This window comes from Mustela nigripes, chromosome 14 (genome assembly GCF_022355385.1).
Source record: "Mustela nigripes isolate SB6536 chromosome 14, MUSNIG.SB6536, whole genome shotgun sequence".
In the NCBI taxonomy this organism is placed as follows: domain Eukaryota; kingdom Metazoa; phylum Chordata; class Mammalia; order Carnivora; family Mustelidae; genus Mustela; species Mustela nigripes.
The window spans coordinates 17,685,219-17,705,190 of NC_081570.1; the positions used below are offsets into that span (position 1 = coordinate 17,685,219).

At 42.4% G+C, this 19,972-nt stretch overlaps 1 protein-coding gene across 1 annotated transcript in view; it reads left to right on the forward strand.

The window, feature by feature from the left end:
* The first annotated feature begins 898 nt into the window (after nt 1–898).
* The window catches only part of RCAN3 (RCAN family member 3), a 32,464-nt gene continuing 13,390 nt past the window's right edge, over nt 899–19,972 (forward strand). Inside the window, exons 1-2 of the mRNA XM_059376654.1 lie at nt 899–1,112; nt 9,413–9,661. Coding sequence (XP_059232637.1) covers nt 9,467–9,661 — 195 coding nt within the window. The 5' untranslated portion in view covers nt 899–1,112; nt 9,413–9,466. The remainder of the gene's footprint in view (nt 1,113–9,412; nt 9,662–19,972) is intronic.

The following is a 19,972-nucleotide window of genomic DNA, read 5'->3' on the forward strand; positions in this document are numbered from 1 at the left end:
CTTGTTCTCTGCCTCTGTTTCCCACTCTGGGAGCTAAGGGAAGAGGCACAGGTTCACTTCCAAGCTTGGCTCAGATGGCTTGTAAAAAGGTAAAAGAAAAAGGAAATATAATAATGATGATGATGATGATGGTGATGATGACCAAAGAGCCCCAGGCCTACCATTGTAACTTTGGACGACTCACTGACTAGCTTAGGTGCTTGCTCTATTGGTAAAACAGGAAGAAGAGGGAAGGGAGCGGGCACCGGAGAACTGGCGGAAGGGAAGGAGGCTGCGGCAGCGGCGGGATTCCGGAGCAGAATCCCACTGCGAGGAAGAGACCAGGCTGCGGAGCTGCACCCTCGGTGCTACCTGCAGCTCAGCTCCCATCTAGCCGCCGCCACCTCTCCTCGGGCAAGCCAGCCCGTCTGTAAAAGCTGGCTAATAATATCCGGTTCGCCGGTGACCGGGAGGTTAAACGAGGTAAAGCTCGCCAAGCACGCGGCACACTGTACATAGTCTAATACTCCCACTAACTCCTCTTGCGTCCGACACGGAGCCAACGGGAGAAGGAGAGAAACTATTTCTGGCCACGGTGGGAGACGAAAAGGGCGCCAAAGGCTCTGTCGTCGGGTGCTTAGAGGCCAGCTCTAGCAAAGCAGCCCCAGCGCCCCGCGGCCCGGGAATCAGCAACCCCAGCTGTGCCCTCCAAGTGCGCGCGCGCGCGGTCAGACCCCCGCCCCGCCCCCAAGGCCGCGCGCGAGGGGCGGGGCCGCTTCCTGCCGGCGTCCCGGCCCGGCGCGCCCCTGCCGGCCGCCGACCTCGGGCGCCTGCGCCGCGCGCGCTCCGCCGGGGGAGGGGGCGGAGCGGGGACGCGCGCGCGACGCCGGCAGCCCGGCTGGGCCCTGACGCCGCTCGCGCCCCCGACGAGGCTGCGGCTCCCGCGAGCGTCGAGGGCGTGGCGGCGAGGCTGCGGGCGGCCGGAGCCGCGCGGACTGTGTCCCGGCTGCCGCCAGCCGCTGTCTCCCTGGTCCCCGCTCCTCGCGGCGGCCCGGCTCCCGCGTAGCCCGTCGGGCCGCCCGGGCCTCGCCCCTGCCCGCCTTCCCTCCTTCCTGCAGCGTCGGAGCGCGCAGGTGAGTCCCCTTCGCTGGGTGGGGCCGGCGCGCGGCTTCTCCCAGCCCCGTGTGCAGGCAGCACTGGGGAACGTGGGGGGCGCGGGGTGCGGAAAGTTAAAGGAAGAAAAATAGAAGGAAACAGTCCGCAGATATCCGAGAGAGGTGGGCGTTCCGGTGCCCCAGACCCCAGAGATGCTGCGCGTCCAGGGTCCTGCCCCTCTCGTGCCCAGCGTCTTCTCCCGCAGCTCTGGGGTGGTGCCTTGGAAAGCAGAACCAAGAAAATTGTTCTCTCCTGTCCACCGGCGGTTTTCTCGCAACAGTTCGCCTCTGAATAGCTCACAGGCCCATTTTGCCCCTTAAGGCAGGAAAGGTGCCGTTGGTAAAACGGGGACGGCCGGGAGTTCGAAGCCCCTCTCCGCCCCCTTGATAATGCACGACTAGCCTTCGCTTTACTAACTCGCTAACTTCGTGGAACTTGTCTGTCTGCTTCCATCTGCTGCCTGGACCGGTAGAGTGACAGTGGTCTGTTTGCAGGCAGCTCACTCCAGCTTCCGTGCAAAATCTGATCATCTCCTTTAGGGATTACGAATCTGGTGTAGGGAGCAGGTCAGACCCGTGTGTCCGGGACAAACCAGGATTCTTTGAAGTGATGTTTTAGTGTGTTGCTCAAAGCCAGAAATATTCTACCCCCCCGAACTGAAAATTACCTAGCACACCACATTATTTACACTAGTCATAGAATTCTCTGCATTTCATGGAAGTCTCTGATGTGCTCCTTGGTAAGAGAAGCAACTGACTTATTTGTAGCTGTAATTGCCTAGGATTCAGAATAATTTGAGACTATTTCATTAGCTCTGGTTCAATTTATTTAATTATAAAAAATACAACATGGAGACGCGGGGTATAGATTTTTGTGCCTCACACAAATTTGTACTTTTTGGCAGGGACTTTCTGTTGGTCTTGAGGAATTTCTAATGGAGGAAGAAAGGCTTGAGGGCTGCACCCTTTCTTTAGCGGTGCCATCAGCTTTACGTTTAACTGCCTCCGCAAACCTTTTCTTTCCTGGCGTGGGAAGAGATTTCATTGCTTTTAGGGAAAACGAGATTTTTCCCATTATTGAGTTGTAACATTTGTAAAGCTTTTAAACATGTGGGATGTCAGGGGTTACAAATGAAAGCATATTTTGTATGGTGCCAGAGGATTTGTTGGTTGAAAGACTTATTAAGCAAAACATCGTGATCAACAGTGTGATTTGGAAAGGCATTAGGCTGAAGCCTGTGAAATAACAGAAGGTCTAAAGTTCAATACCATTTGTTATTTAGACTCCCCCAAAGCCCCCAGAAGGTGGGTGTCAGACAGTAGATCTCCCCTCTTCCTCTAGAATGTAGAGGTTATAGTGAGGGAAAATGCATTATATACAGCAAAATAGCATCAGCTTTTTATATCTCTACCTTAATAGGTCTTTAAAACCTATTATTTTCATATGATCTCACAGTTGATTCTTTTGCTGTTGTTTGTTTCTGTTCTGTCTCTCACACTAAGAAATACCACTATTCCTGGTGGAGCACTGAAGCTCAATGATTATAACAGGACCAATTCTAAATTATCTGTGAAAAGAGGGCATAGGTCATCAAAACATAAAAATTACAGAAATCTGATTTTCACCTACTTTAGTTTTGCATCAGTTTTCTTTTCCTTTTTCTTTTCTTTTTTTCCCACAACCACTAAAAAGCAGTAAAAGTCTACCTAGAAGTGGTAAATGAGGAGGGAATAGAAGTTGGAGACTTACATGATAGCTCAGGGCCCCCAAATTGACAATTCTGAGGGTTTCTTTGATAAAAGAAATTTAGTCCAAATTCTAATTTTGAGGTTTTTAAAAAGAATTTAGTAGTTCAACAACATCTATAAGTATTGTCCTTATTTTATATATGAGAGAACAAGTAAGAAGCCAGTAATGACTTACTGCAAGGTTATTTTTCAGGCATGTGTAGAGATGGAAAGGGAATACTTGTCTGTTTCCAGTATTGGTCAGTCTCATTTTGAAAACATCAAAAGATAATAAAGTGCATCTAGCTAAGGCATTTTAAAAGTTAACCAAGTTGATAAGTGTACTATTTTGAAAAAATATTTTTAAAAAATCCTGGAAGAGGAGGAACTTACCTTTTCCTGATCAAAACTTAAAATACGAAGTCAAATGCACGTGCCTGATGTTTTGTCTTGATGGATTACTTGTGTCACAAGGCTTGTAGTAGAGCAGATGGTCACCAGTTTTCCACTCATTTGATATTTCCATGAAGAAACAATTTGCCAGAAGCCAGCCACAGCTACAGTTGCCCTGAGATGATGCTAAACCCTGATTAGCACAGCCCTTTGCTTACAGAAACTGGAGGATATTGGTTCAGCCTTTTCTGTTAAACCAAGGTTTGACCTTATAATAGTTGGAGTGGGATAGAGTTTGCAACAACTCCAGGACCAACAACATAAAAACAATGTAGTTTTGTAACTTTCTCCTTTGTCTTAATAAAACCAAGCTACTACCAGGGAAGTCACCTTATAGGATGATTTCTTTACAGATGTGCTAAGATTGTCATGTCCACTGGTTGATTTTGATCAGCTCTCTTTTTCTGTTCAAATCTATCTGCAGTTATGATGTCAGAAAATTATGAAGTGGTTGATGGTGTTGTCTTGGGCTGTATCCAAAAAAGTGCCCTGGTTTGCCTTCAGCAAGTTCAGCAAGAGAACTGTCATCTGAAAGATAATATCTCTGATATTGTGGGCACTGAATTACAACACAAAATTCCATGAAGCCCATAAAAAAGGCACTGTGGCCTTTTTTTTTTTTTTTTTTTTCCAGCTGGCTGTCTGTTTTTAAATTTTAAATGTGTTCTTCCTGGAGCCCTATTACTACTGCCAGGGGTTGTTCTGAGCCTGTTTCATTGTCCATTTGCCACTGAACAGTTTTCTTGAAATGATACAAAGTATTTATTTTATCTTTTGTAGCCTTTTTGTTGCTTGGAATTAAATTATTTGGTTATGTATTTTTCTTACTTTATTGTTTTAATATCTGTTCCACTGATGGTTCTTGGCATCCTTTCAACCCAACAATGCCCTGACGTACATTGTGCCTGTGTAAAAATAATGGTTGAGCACTAACTGTATGCAAAGCATTGTTCTGAGCACTTAGCATTTAATCTTTCTGACATCCTGATTGGGTAAGGATTATTATTTTATAATTCTGTTTTACAGTTGAGGAAACAGGAAGGGAAGCAAAATAATTTGCCTAATATAGAGTACTGGGGGAGCCAGAGTTTGAATCTAGAAAATTAATAATGGAGCCTGACTCTTCCTGAGATATACTTAACGACTGTTCAAACTTGTTTGCAGTTACTATGATAAATTATCAATCCATCCTTTTTTTAAAATTATTATTATTTTTATTTATTTATTTATTTTTAGAGAGGGAACGAAGGAGAGAGCACAGGGAGGGGCAGAGAGAGAGAAAGAAAGAGAGAGAGACTCTTAAGCAAGCTCCATACCTAACACAGAGCTGATGCAGGGCTTGATCTCCTGACACTGAGATCATGCTCCCAGTCGAATCTAGAGTCGGATGCTTAACCAACTGAGCCACCCAGGCACCCCAAAATTCAGTCTTTTAAATGTATAAGTGAAAAAAATGTAGCAATACTATAAAGGTTATTTAAATCTCTTGGGACAGGGCACCTGGGTGGCTCAGTGGGTTAAGCCTCTGCCTTCGGCTCAGGTCATGGTCTCAGGGTCCTGGGATGGAGCCCCACATTGGGCTCTCTGCTCAGTGGGGAGCCTGCTTGTGATTTCTCTCTGTCAAATAAACAAATAAAATCTTAAAAAAAATAAAAAAGAAATCTTTGGGACAAAAGACAGATTATTTAACAATAACCCAAAAAATTTGAAGAGAATAACCATAAAGACATTATTTGGATAGCTGACAAAATTTATATATAGATGCTGATTTAGGTAACAGTATTACCAGTGTCTGTGGATTGTGTAAGAAAATGGTCTTGTTCTTACACAGTGAAATACTTAAGAGTAAAGACAGCACATTTGTCTTACATTCAGTGGTTCAGGGGGAAAAGTATATGTTTAGAAATAGAATGATTTTAAAAATGGGCATAGATTAATTAATCGGTAACTCTGGGTAAAGAGTGTACAGGAATTCCTTGTAGTATTCTTACTTTTCTTTTTGAAATTTTTTCAAAAGAAAGTTACCCCAAAGTGTAGGTAGAAAACAGGAAATGAAGGTGTAATATTCTAAGAATTTTTTTTTTAAGTCATGTGAGGGATTGTTTCCTGTGCTCTGATTTTCTTTTTCTTTTTTTTTTTTTTACCCCTTTTTAGGGGTTGGAGGAAGGATCTTGAAACAAACAAACAAAAAAATCTTATCAAAATTTGGTTGATTTTTTCATATTTCCAAATCTAGACATGCACTGCTCTCCAGCTTTCCAGCCTACAAATTACCAGGCAGAGTATTTTCTTCACCTCTTTAATGGATTGAGAGTAGGGCGAGATTAAAAATATTAGTGCCTCTATAAGAGATAAGATATAAAGACAGTCTACTTTTAGTGGTATTAAAAGTTAAACTGAGTTGGTTATATCATTTTCCTGCCTGAAGGCCTTCACTGGCATGCTGACATTGACCAGTTTTTATATCAGGACTCTGTAACTCTACTTTCAAGGAACTTGGTCCACGCCCCCTTTTTAACTCTATGTCATGCCACCCCACAAATACGGTAGGTACCCTGTGGCCACCGTATTTGTGGGGTGGCATGACACAGAGTTAAAAAGGGGGCGTGGACCAAGCTCCTTGAAAGTAGAGTTACAGAGTAACTCTATCAGATCTCTGTGCATGCCAATCTGTCCTGTCTTTGTCCATGAACTGTTAGCTTTGCCTGGAATGCACCCCATCATTTTTCTGATGAAATTCTGTTCATCTTTTAAGTGTGTCCATAACATTCATGGGGAAACTAAATTTTCCGGGGCGTCTGGGTGTCTCAGTTGGCTAAGTGTCTGTCTTCAGCTTGGGTCATGATCCCAGGGTCCTAGGGTAGAGACTTACATCAGGCTCCCTGCTCAGTGGGGAGTCTGCTTCTCCCTCGGTCCCTTCCTCCCCCTCACTTGGGTTCTCTGTCTCACATAAATAACTTAAATCTAAAAAAAAAAAAAAACATTTTTTTTTTCTTCATCTGTGCTGCCATATCACCGGGGTAAACAAAGTGCTATCTGCTTTCACTCAGCAGTCCTTACTAAGCATATACTGTGAGCCTGAAACTGTGCCAGGGACTCAGGATTCAAAGTCGCTGCCGGTCTGGTAGCTGGGAGTGATTTGTAAACAAATAGTTGTGAATAAGTATTTAATAGAGTAGTGAACAAAGTGCTCAGAGAGCTATGAACGCTAAGTGACAGCTTGGTTTCAAAGAAAAGATGACAGTGAAAACTCCAGTGAGATACCATCCTCCCCTACCCCCCCCCCCCGCCCACCCACCAGGCCCCTTTCCAGATTGGAGATTTCTGGCACAGTCATCTAATTAGAGGTATAATGTTTAAAATAATGGCAGTACCTGTTTGCTACCCAGGCAGATATGTATAATCGAAAGCCGGAAAGACAGTTCTGGAACTCAGGAGAGGGAGGTTGAGTCTGAATACATGAATCATACAGACCAGTGATTTTCGGTATGTGTAGGCCGGAAAGAGCTAGGAGCAGACCAGAATCTCTTGGGGTTGTGTACTTTTTCCAGGCTCTCCCCTCCCCTTCATTGCCCCAGATTCTGCTCTTGCCCTGGTGACAACCTTCCCAGCTTACAGTTGACTGTGGAGAGTGAAAGGCAGCCTCAGCCCCGTGCGGGGTGTGTGTGTGTGTGTGTGTGTACCTTAGGGTAAGCAGGAGACACAGCTGAGCAGCCCAGGTGGTTAAGTGGTTAAATGCTGGAGTGTGGGTGAAACCGCCCAAGAAGAATCAGAGGAGGAAGGAAGGGGATGAAACCTCAAAGAGCCCAAGTGAAGAGGGTAGGTGGAGACCCAGGAGCCATCAACAAAGAGCGGGGGAGGAGGGAGCGCCAGGAAGGCAGAGGCCCGGCCAGGTTGCAGGGTGAGTGGGTGGGCAGCAGGGCCTGGTGCCGCAGACGCAGGCCTGTGAGGGCAGGGTCAGCCCGACGACAGTGGTAGAAGCCCGGTGGCACCCAGTTTGCCGGTGACCATGGTTGAGCAACAACCAGCAGAAGGGGAATTGGTAGGAAAGGTGAAGGAGAGGCAGGTGGAGAGGTAGATGGAGGGGCAGGTAGAATCCACAAGGAAAGGTGTTGCTTTTTATTTTTTTTTTAAGATTGGGTGGGTGGGGTGGGAAATCTTAAATAGGTGTTTTCGCTGAGGAAAAGGAACAGATGGAGAAGGAGAAATTGAAAGTATAGGAGCTAATTCGTGGACCAGTTAGGAGCAGTTAGCATTGTGGAGGAGAAGAAATTCTGCTTTGGTGGGAGCTCCTTGAGGATAAGAACTATTTCTTACTCATCTAATATCCCTAATAATACCTGTCATACAATGGGCATTCAGAAAATATTTAATTTTTTTATTTTCTCTCTCTTTTTTTTTTAAAGATTTTTATTTATTTATTTGACCCAGAGTGACAGCCAGAGAGGGAACACAAGCAGGGGGAGTGGGAGCGGGAGAAGCAGGCTTCCCACTGAGCAAGGAGCCTGATGCGGAGCTTGATCCCAGGACCCTGGGAACATGACCTGAGCCGAAGGCTGATGCTTAGCCGACTGAGCCCCCCTTATTTTAATAAATGAGTAAGGATTTTACTTTTGGGGATTAGTCTTTCCTGATGGGCGTAGCAGAATAATGAAAAGATTAAAAAAAACTCTGCTGTTTTTAGCCTATCATTAACATCTGTCATGTACTCTGTATAAGCAATATATTTACAGCATTTTCTTCTTTGAAATAACATGGGAGATCACAAATGAAGTAGTATTAAACTACTAGTAAACTACTAGTAATCATGACTACTTAATTTTTCTGTGCCTGATTGGTATTTCTTAAATTCCATTTCGGCATATTGAAATATGTTATGGGGGCACCTGGGTGGCTTAGTGGGTTAATTAAGCCTCTGCCTTCGGCTCAGGTTATGATCTCAGGGTGCTGGGATCGAGCCCCGCATTGGGTTCTCTGCTCAGCAGGGAGCCTGCTTCTCCCCTCTCTCTGTGCCTGTTGCTCTGCCTACTTGTGATCTCTGTGTCAAATAAACAAAATCTTAAAAAAAAAATTAAATTTAAAAAAAAGAAAAGAAATATGTTATGCTCAAGGCACTGTGCTTGGAGTTCATCAGAAGAGACAGACGTGCACATAAGGTCCATAGAAGACAGACTCTGTTCCATTATTTAACAAAGGGACACTATCAGCTCAGTGCCTTGGAGTTAAAATTATTCATTTTTAAATACTCAGAAAAAGGACATCTCTTTGATTATTGTCTGTGTCAGATTTTGCCTTTTTAAAATATTTATTTTTTGTTGTTTAATTTATTTATTTCAGAGGGGCAGAGGGAGAGGAAGAGAGAGAATCTTCAGCAGGCTCCACACCCAGCACGGAGCCTGAGGCAGAGCTCTATCTCACCATGATCTCACTGAGATCATGACCTGAGCCGAAATTAGAAATTAAGTGTCAGACCCTTAACCGACTGAGCCACCCAGGCATCCTAAACATTTCTAATATTAACAAGGACCTACTTTATATAGAACTTCTGGTTCTGTTAAACTTAATTCTTCAGAAGTACAGTCAAAAAGAACAGACTGGTTAAGAAAGGTGAAGTCATGTCGTTGCAGACAGATTTCACGGTGCAGATGGTGAATGAATCGTGTGGGTTTTTAAACGCTGGCAGTTTCAGTGTTGTAGACCAAAAACCCAAAACAAATATGTGAAGACAGTTCTGGTTCACATTTTCCTTCCTACTGCTTGTAAACCAGTGTACAGATTCACTCATTTTGTATTGCCCCCGCCTCCCCTTTTTTTCCCCCCAATTCCACTAGAAAACTTTTTGCCTTTTTTTGGTCATATGTCATTGCCAGTGAAATATGCAAGATAAAATATGCTAAGCAAAGTAGAACATAAACAGAGTAGAACATGTAGAATTTGTTAGGACTGTAATGAATTGATTTAAAACTCTGCTTTATCTTTGCTGAACAAGATTGCTTCCGTTGATGAATTGCTGTCTTAAGAATTGACTGAAACAGTATTTGGCCTTCCCAATCTTATCTTTATGCTTTTTTTTTTTTTTTTTTTTTTTTTAACACCAGATGCCTTATAGACACCTTAGGACTTTAAAAACGAAGACCTGCTGTTAGGGGATAATGCTGGGGGACACTATGAAATCTTGGAATGATAGCCAGTCAGATCTCTGTAGCAGTGACCAAGAAGAGGAAGAAGAGATGGTTTTTGGTGAAAATGAAGATGATTTGGAAGAGATGATGGATTTCAGTGATCTGCCTACCTCACTTTTTGCTTGCAGCGTCCACGAAGCAGTGTTTGAGGTGCAACAGCAGAAGGTAGGCACGCTTCCTGCCTTCCCCTCCATGTGGTAGTGGGTTCAGTGGGGCCTCAGGGAAAGAGCAGATCGCTGCTCTGCATTTGCCGAGTTCGTTCCTGGCCCGTGACATGTACGAAAAGCACGCATCAACCCTTAGACATGGCTGCAGCATTTTTAATTGTATTTTATGAGCGCCCTGGTCTGCAAGACATAGGAAATATTTCAAAATTAGTCCTTCTCCCACAACTACTTTGAGAAGCACTGGTTTATAGTGAACTCTGAACCAGGTCTTATGAAGTCCTGATTCATTCACTCAATTCATTTATTCATTTTTTGAGCCTGTGATTAAGGAAAAGCTAGTGATTTTTATTCTGGCTTCCTATTACTTGGGAGTAAATTCATACAAGCCAGAAGTATTTTAAGCTTTTTTCTGAGGCTGATTACATAATTAGGATTATTTATAAATTCATTGTAACAGAATTGTTAGCATTTCTTATATTACTTTGTACAGTTTGGGGAAAAATGACTGAGTTTATTTTTTAAAGGCTACTCTCCTTTAGTTCATTCATTATTTACCTGGAAAGAGAGGTTTTGTGTGTGGCTTTTTTTTTTTTTTTTTTTTTTTCCATCATGACCTCACAAAAGCCTATAGGTCTCAGTCGTACCAAAGTAAATATTCTTGTCATTGGTAGAAATTTTGCATGTGCTGACATTTTTTTCTCAACATACGAGCCCTTTAATTTACTGTCTGTGCACCCAGAGAATTTTCCTTCCAGTGACTTTCTTGGAGAGAACTTCATATGGTTTGACTCACTACGCACTCAAGTGCGCAAGGCACTGTGCCACTTGCTTCCAGAGATAGAGTAGGAATAGAAACAGCTTCTGCCTCGGACCGTGTACAGCCCTGCCCAGGAGATAATAAGCAATTCGGCATAAGATGGAACACTAGTGGCTTTCGAGGCACTGAGTACCTTGAGGTGTCAGAGGACAGGAGGACAGCCAGCTGGAGGGAAGATCTTCCAAGGAGATGGCATTGGAGAAGAGCGGAGCGAGCCAGGGAGGAGGTTAGCAGGGAAGGGAAGGGGAATTCTGGCCAGAGGGAACAGAACGAGCCCACGAGCTGACTCCAGGAAGTATGAACACTTCAGGGAGGAGCTCTTGTGGCAGGTGCACAGGTGAGACGCAGCCAAGGTGAAGTTAAATCCAGCTGGAAAGGTGAGCGTGGGACGTCCTGCAACGTTCAAGGGGCTTGCCCTTCTTCGGGAAATAGTCTTCTGAGCAAAGGGGTGATCAGAAGTACGTTTTAGGAATGTCTGTGGACAACGTGTGAAGACCAGGGCAGCAGAGGTGGAAGGAGAGCCCGAAGGGAGGGGCCCCGGTTAAGAAGGGCGGGGTAGAGCGAGGGGCCACCGCCAGTTTTGTACCTTTCAGCTTTGTTTTCGTTTCTTTCTCAAGCTCAGCCATGATGCAGACTGTATGAAATCATCCTTCCTAGTTTTCTCAAAAGTTTTAAGAGCTCTGCATTTTTGTATAATAATTACATAAACCTTGTTGTTTATTTGTGATCCATGAAAGACCCACACATATTACTAGCTTTATCTTAAAATTATAATCTAAGGATTCATTCAAAAAACCTCACAATCATATCCGTTCCAACTTCTTTTTTTTTTCTTTTTTTAAGTGTAAACTAGGAAGTTTTTTTTTTTTTTAACTTGCCAAAGTGGTGAGTTCTTGTTGATTTATTTTCATTTGAAAAACCATTCGGGATTATATCTAACCTAAATTAAATGGGAAGTCGTATCATTAGAAATTCTAGGAGCAGTTCAGTCAGTGGACTTCCTTTTAGATACGGTTCTTCGTCATGGTAAATTTTGTATAAAAGCCTTACTGGTAATATCTGCAGCTGCAGAATATTAGTTTATAACTGGAAGTTTCTCCCTTTTGGCCACTTTTGCCCATTTGCCACCCCATTTTCTCATTCCTCTGGCAACTACCAGTCTCTTCTCTGTACCTATGAGTTCATTTTGTTTGTTTTGTTTTTTGAATCCCCGACCCTAAAGAGATCACATGGTAGTTGCCTTTTTCTGTCTGACTTATTTCACTTAACAAAATGCCCTCGGGGTCCATACATGTTGTCCTAAAGGGCAAGATTTCTTTTTTTTTAACAGCTGAATAACACTCCCTTGTGTGCCTCTGTGTGTGCGTGTGTGTGTGTGTGTGTGTACAAACACACACACACACCACATTTTCTTTATCCATTCATCCGTCAATGGACACTGAGGCTGTTTCCATGTCTTTGCTATTGTATATAATACTGCAGTAAACATGGGGGTGCAGATACCTTTTCAAGTTTGTGTTTCTGGTTTCTTGGGATAAATACCCGGAAGTGGAATTGCTGGATCATTTTAATTTTTTGAGGCGCCTCCATACCATTTTGCACAGTGTCTACACCAATTTACATTCCCACCAGTAGTGCACAAGGGTTCCCTTCTTTCCACATCCTCGCCAACACTTATCTCCTCTCTCTTTGACACTATCAGGTGTGAGAGTGATATCCTCTGGTTTTATCTGCATTTCCCTGATGATTAGTGATGTTGAGCATCTTTTTGCATACCTGTTGGGCATTTGTTTGTCTTCTTTGGAAAAAAATGGCTATTCAGATCTCCTGCCCATTTTCCAAATCAGATTGTGTGGGGTTTTTCTATTCAGTTTATGAGTTTCTTTATATATTTTGGGTGTTAGCTCCTTAACCAGATACATGACTTGCAACTAGTTTTCCCTGTTCAGTAGGTCACCTTTTCATTTTGTCAGTTTCCTCTGCTGTGCAGAAGTGTTTCAGTTTGATGTAGTCCTGCTTATTTTTGTTTTGTTCCTTTTGGTTTTGGTGTCAGATTAAAAAAAAAAAATCATTGCCAGGACCTGTGACATAGAGTTTATCACCTGTTTTTTTTTCTTCCAGGATTTCTTATAGTTTAAAGTCTTACACCAAGGCTTTAATCCATTTTTGGATGAATTTTTGTATGTGGTCTAAGATAATGGTTGGAGTTCATTCTCTGTGTGTAGCTGTCCAATTTTCCCAGCACCATTTACTTACAAGACTGCTCTTTTCCCATCGTATGCTTTTGGCTCCTTTGTTGAAAATTAATTGACTGTGTATATGTGGTGGGTTTCTTTCCCCACACTCTAATTCTGTTTCATTGATCTGTGTGTCTGATTTTATACCAGTACCATAATGCTTTAATTATTATAGCTTTGTAATATCATTTGAAAGCAGGGAGTGTGATCCTCCAGCTTTGTTCTTTCTCAAGATGGCTTTGGCTCTTCAGGAATTTTTATAGTTCTGTACGATTTTTAGGATTCTATATTCTATTTCTCCGAAAAATGCCATTGGAATTTCAATAGTGATTTCATTGCATTTATAGATTGCTTTGGGTAGTATGGACATTTTAAGAATAATGATTCTTCCAGTCCATGAGCATGAATATCTTTCCATTTATTTATAAATTCTTCAGTTTCTTTCATTTCTGTCTTGTAGTTTTCAATATACAAATCTTTTTTTACCTGTTTGGTTAAATTTATTCCTACATATTTTACACTTTTTGATGCAAGTATAAATGGGATTGTTTTCTTAATTTCTCTTTCTGGTAGTTTGTTATAAATATAAGAAATATGACATACCTTTGGGTTTTCAATATCCTTCAACTTCACTGAATTTATTAGTTTTAACAGGTTGTATTTTTTTTTTAAGTCTTCAGGGTTTTCTGTGTATATCATGTCATCTGCAAATGGTGACAGTTTTACTTCTTTTCCAATTTGGGTGCGTTTTATTTCTTTTTCTCACCTAATGCTCTGGCTAGGACTTCCACTACTGTGTGGAATAGAAGTAGTGAGTGTGGGCATTTTTGTCTTGTTCCTCATCTTTGAGGAAAGGCTTTCACCTTTTCATCATTAAATGTGATGTTAGCTGTGGGCTTATCATATATGGCCTTTATTATGTTAAGATATGTCCCTTATTACGGGGCGACAGTAATCAAAACGATATGGGTACATACATGTCAATTATATTTCAATAAATTTTTTTAAAAGCCATTGTTTTTCTGGCATAAAGATGAACATATTGACCAATGCAATAGAATAGAGAGCCCAGAATGAACCCTGGCACTTATAGTCAAATAATTTTCAACAAGGGTGCCAAGACCATTCAATGTGGAAAGGACAGTCTTTTCAACAAAAGGTTCAGGGGGAAATGGAGATCCACATGCAAAAGAATGAAGTTGGACCCTTATCTTATTTTATGCAAAATTTAATTCAGAATGGATCAAGAACCTAAATGTCACAGTTAAAAACCATAAACCTCTCAGAAGTTAAAACCATAGAACTCTTAGAAGATAACAGAGGAAAAGCTTCTTGACATTGGATTTGGCAATGATTTTTTGGATATGACACCCAAAGCACAGGCAACAATAGAAAAAAAAAAAGTTGGATTTTATCAGAATTTAAAATGTGGACATCAGAGGACACCTTCAGTGAAAGGCAGGAAAGGCAGTCCCACAGAATGGCCGACAGTATTTTCAAGTCATATTATCTGGTAAAGGATTAATATCCAGAATGTATAAAGAAATCCCAAAACTCCACAACAAAAAACAAACAACCCAGTTGAAAATGGGCAAAGAACTTAGATATTTCCCCAGAGAAGATGCACCAATGGCCAATAAGCACATGAAAAGATGCTCACCATCACTAACCATTAGGGCAGTTCAAATCAAAATCACAGTGAGATGCCACCTCACACCCATTAGGATGGCTGCTATCCTAAAAACAGAGCAGGTGTTGACAAGGATGTGGAGAAATTGGAACCTTTGTGCGTTGTTGGTAAGAATGCAAAATGGTGCAGCTGCTGTCAAAAACCGGGGCAGTTCCTCAAAGAATTTTAAGCATACAATTACAATAAGGGCCAGGATGTTGCTTCTGGATATGTTTAAAAAGCAGGGACTCGGGCGCCTGGGTGGCCCAGTGGGTTAAGCCTCTACCTTGGGCTCAGGTCATGATCTCAGGATCCTGGGATTGAGCCCCGCATCGGGCTCTCTGCTCAGCAGGGAGCCTGCTTCCTCCTCTCTCTCTGTCTACCTCTCTGCCTACTTGTGATCTCTCTCTCTCTCTCTGTCAAATGAATAAATAAAATCTTTAAAAATAAAAAGCAGAGACTCGAGGAGGTATTCATGCGCCGGTGTTCATAGCAGCCTCCTTTGCAACGCCAAGAGGCAGAAAGAACCCATGGGTCCATCGATGCATAAATGCATAAAAGGCGGTGTAGAGATCCAGTGGAATGTTATTCAGCTTTAAAAGTGAATGATGTTCTGATACATGTGATAACATGTATGACCCTTGAAAGACATACAAAGTAAAATAAGAGACACAAGGGGACAAGTATTGTATGACTCTTCATCTGTAAGAGAGGGTAGCCCAGCTCAGAGAGATGCAAAGTAGAAAGGTGGTTGCCAGGGCCGGAGGGGGTGGGGAATGGGGAGTTACGGTTTGGTGGGCACAGAGGTTCAGTTGGGGATGACGACAGAGTTCTAAAGATGGGTGTGGTGTTTCACAACAGTGTGATGATGTTTAATGCCACTGAATTGTACACTTAAAAATGGTTAAAATGGTATATGCTGTGTTGCGTATATTTTACCACAATAAAAGTATGTAAAAAGGTGTTTAAAAAAAGAACCCTTTTTTCTTGAGCTTAACATTCTTCGTAATATGCTTTTATATATACATACATATATCATGTGCATATACACACACATACATATTACACACACACATGTGTGTGTGCTTGTGATTTGTATGTATTGGGCCCCTCTGTTGCCCCAGTGCACGTCCTCTTGGCCCACCTCCTCACTCCAGATGTTGCTCAAGCAGCCAGCTGTGCGCAGGTATAACCTCAGCCACCGGCCTCCACTATATCATAACCTTGCATGTCATCCCAGTGTTTCTCTGCTGCCGGTGTGGGGCGGCTGGGCTGTTCCTGACGCCTCTGCAGAAGGGAAAATGTGAGGGAGTCAGCATCCCACAGGCGACCCTTGACCAGTGGGAGACTAGAGCCGGTGAATAAGCCCCCCTTCTTCTGACCCTGAAGCCAGCTCTGAGGGTCTTCTTACTGCCTTCTTAGGGCTTCCAGCCAGATCACACCCCGGCTGGCCACAGAAGTGACCGCTTGATAACAAAACCCAGACAGACAGGAGGAGGACCGGCTTTCCGTCCTTCCCTGTTTCACTGTTCCCTCTCTGTCCCATGCAGTCAGTTCCCCAAACAGGCTCCCTTGTGTGCGACCTTGCCTTGGCCTCTGCTCACCCAAGGAGTCCAGGTAAGACACAGGCAAATAACTCCCAAGTTTGGTTACTTATCTTGTGTGAAGGCACCATCCCAAGCTCCTAAACGAAGGTCAATTTTTAGGTCATGCGAGAAGGATAAAGACTAACGTAAAGAAAACCCATGTGGCCACCCAATTGAGCTAATAAAATGTTACTGATGTAATTTGAACCCCTTGTGTCTCCTCCTACAGATAACCATTACCCTGAACGCAGTGCTTATGATTTCCCGTGTAATTTCAACATTTTAATTAAGTCTAACCATATGAAATTGCCATATTTGTAGGTCCAGTGATCAAATATTGGTCTTTCTTCTGCTTCCGCTTAACTATGTGTGCATATACTATGATTGATCCTTGAACAATACTGGGGTTAAGAACACTTACCCTCCATGGAGTTAAAAACTTGGAATTTCCCCCAGAATTTCACAACTAATTGCCTGCTGTTGACTAGAAGCCTTCCCAATAACATAATCGATTAACACATACTTTATATGTTATACATACTATGTACTGGATTCTTAAAGTGAGCTAGAAAAAAATGTTATTAAAATCACAAGAAAGTATGTTATTGAAATCACAAGAAAAATGTTACTAAAATCACATGTACAGGACTATACTGTATTCAAAAAAATCCATATATAAATGGACCGACACTTCAAACTGTTGTTCAAGGGTCAACTGTACTTTTAAAATTTTCTATTTTCAATTGTCATGATTGTCCATTTGGAAAGGAATCGACATAGTGACTGTCAGAACTAGTGAGTTCAGAAAGATTGTAGGATATGGGGTCAATACACAGAATCAGCTGTACCGTCTATATGCTAGCAGTAAACATTTGGAAACTGAAATTTAAAAAACATTACCAGTTACAGTAGCACCATGAAATATGGAAATATAAGTCTAAGAAGATACATTCAGGATCTGAATGCTAAAAACTAAAACACTAGTGAAATACATCACATTTTACATTATTTTAAATTGTATATAAGTGGCATATGGTATGAATTCTTTTTTTTCCCCTCAACATTTTATCTGTAAGAATAATCCAGGTTGAAATACATATTGTCTCGCTTACTATACAGTATCCCATTCTATAAAATTACCATAATTTGTTCACAGCTTCTTACGTTGGACATTTAGGTTATTTTTGACAGGTGCTGTGATGCTAAATGTTCTGTGTATGTCCTCTGTAGGTGGGGGTGTAGAGGGGGGTCCTTAGGGGTTATAACAGGACAGATGCTTCTGGCTGGTAAGGTTGCGTTTCTTCAGTGCTAGCAAATACTGTCCAGCGGTGTCTAAAGTTGCTTGTACCTGTTTGCATTCCTACCAGCCCCTCTTAGAAGAGTTTCCAGTGTACCACAGCATCTCCCATACATTCTGTTCTCAGAATTTAAGATTTTTGCCAGTCTGGTCGTTCACATTTTTGTTACTTTTTAATGAATTTCTGGGTAAACTATAAATGACCTCTTCTCAGACTCACTGCTCAGTGGAGGACCAGTTTTTTCCTCCAAACTATCGCAGACTGGTTTTTGTAAAATGCACTAATGTCACAGGAATGTAAGCTTGCGAGAATGGTTTTAGACACTTTTTCTCAATTTCTCTGCTGAGCCTTATCATGGACTAGTAGCAAATTCATGGACTTGCGCTGGGTCCTCAGACCACACACCACAGTGTATTTTAACATTTAGGGATTTTCAGATACCTTAGGATCTTCTGAAATGAAAAAGGTATCTCCAGTTACCTTCAGTTATATTTATGGTTTCCATTGTGAATATATCGTCTCAAAACCGAGTTAAAAAGGACTTGGAATCAGTTCATTAGGTAATTTGGTATCCTAATGACCAGCGGTATTAAGATATCACCAACTTAAAAGGAGCTTTGCTGTCATGGTCTTAGACATGGGCTTGTAGGTTCTGCAGTCTGGCTCGGTGCACATAAGCAGTATTGTTGAACACTGTGCCAGCCACGGTCATTTACAGGTTCTAGGAAGACCACGGTGATCGAGAAAAGGTGCCAACCCCCGTGGAGCATAGGGAGAGAAAAATTGACACGCAAACAAGTGAGTAAGACGTTCCAATATAACATGTACCACAAAGAAAATAAAATAGAGGGATAGGGAGTGGCTTGCTGGGTGGTCATTTTTAACAAGAGTGGTCAGGGCAGACCTGTCTGAACAAGTGGCATTTGAGCCGAAACCTGAATGATGAGAAAGAACCGGTGTAATAGTGAGTCATCCTTGGCTTCCTATAACTTAATTGAAATTTATCCTACCATCATTCAAATAACTTTTCTCTAATGTGTACAGATAGTCAAAATGCCTTCTAGTTTACCTTTATCAGTGCATACGATGGCATCTGTCCTACATCAAAGATTTTTTTTTTCCCCAATAATCTTATTTCAGTTGGGAAAGATCTGCCATTCCCCAAGTCAAGGCAGGACTCAAGGCTCTCGGGTTCTAAGAAACAGCTGGATTATCCCAGTGTGGACGTTCCTAATCTGTCCAAAGCAGGGCTCCCATGGGGGAGGTGGAGAGTTTGGGAGTGAGCGAGCTCCAAATGGGCACGTGTGTCACTGCCACACTGCCTGGCCCAGAGCCTGGCTTTTAAGACTTGCTGCTTATTTAAGTATGTGCTGAATGAGCCTGGGAGCATCATCTGCGGGGCCACGATACCAGTACTCCCCAAGGCTTATGTGGAAGCTTCATAAACTAATTTTAATGACGATGTCCTTTTATTTCTTTTATTTCCTAATCTGATATACATTCTATTTTTATGAGTTTTATAGACAATATAAGGGTACCACAACATGTCTGTAACGTATTTATGTATGTATGTATGTATGTGTGTGTGTGTTTAGGTAACTAAAATATATTGGGAGTACATACCAAGATATCTTTACTGGTTTGGGAGCACAAAGAACTCTTTTTTTTTTTTCCTGAACCATTTTGAGGTTAAGTTGCCAACAATGATGGCCATCACCCCAATACTACAATATGTGTTTCCTGCAAACAAGAACCTTCGCCTAGCAGAAAACACAAAACTCAGGAAATTAACACTGGTGTATTACGCCCTTCTCATCCCCAGGCTCCCATTCAAGATTTGCCAGTTGTCTCAATAATGGCCTTTATATCAAAAAATCCAGCTCCTTTGGAAGCATTGCATTTAGCTGTCAGACGCCTTCAGTCTGGGAGGATGTCTGGTCTCCCCGGGTCTGTCTTGGGGTTCACACGCAAAGGTTATAGGCTGGTTATTTTATTGCATATCTCTCAGTTTGGGCTTGTGGGATGTTTCCTCAGGATTAGATTGATGTTGTGCGCCTTTGGCAGGAATGTCACAGAAGTGATGCTCTTGTCACTGCGTCCTGTCAGGTGGTAACCTTGGACCCACTCCCAACAAAATTCACTTGGAGCCCTTGACTAAGGTGGTGTCTACGAGGCATGACCACTGTCGAGTTATTCTCATTCTCCTTGTAATTAGTAATTATTTTGTGGGAGGTGTTTGTAAATGTCCTGTTTCCCCCATCAGAGTTTTAACATATTCATTTATTTATATCCATACAGCTCATGGTCTCTGATCTTGTTCCTTGGTTGTAACCTGTTAACTGTCATGACTTTGATTTGTCCTTGGCTCAGCCAATGGTGGCTCCTTCAAGATGGCTTCTGTGTCTCTGACACGTGCACATCATTCCTGAGTACACCTTTAAACTCTGCAACACAACAAGATATTCCAGAATTATTCTGTACCTTGCCTGCCCAGCCCTAGATCCAGCCACTTTTCCGAGGAGCCCTGCCTCCTTCCAGAGTTCCAGAAACCAGGATGTGCGTGCAAGTCAGCTACCACTGTCCCTGGGCATCTCGGCGGACAGAGCCAGGAAATATCTAGATACGTGCATCTGTGTGTTTCTGGTTATACTTGCCAAGTCCAGGCCAGCACTAAAGAATTCATTTCTAGTTTTCTCCCATTT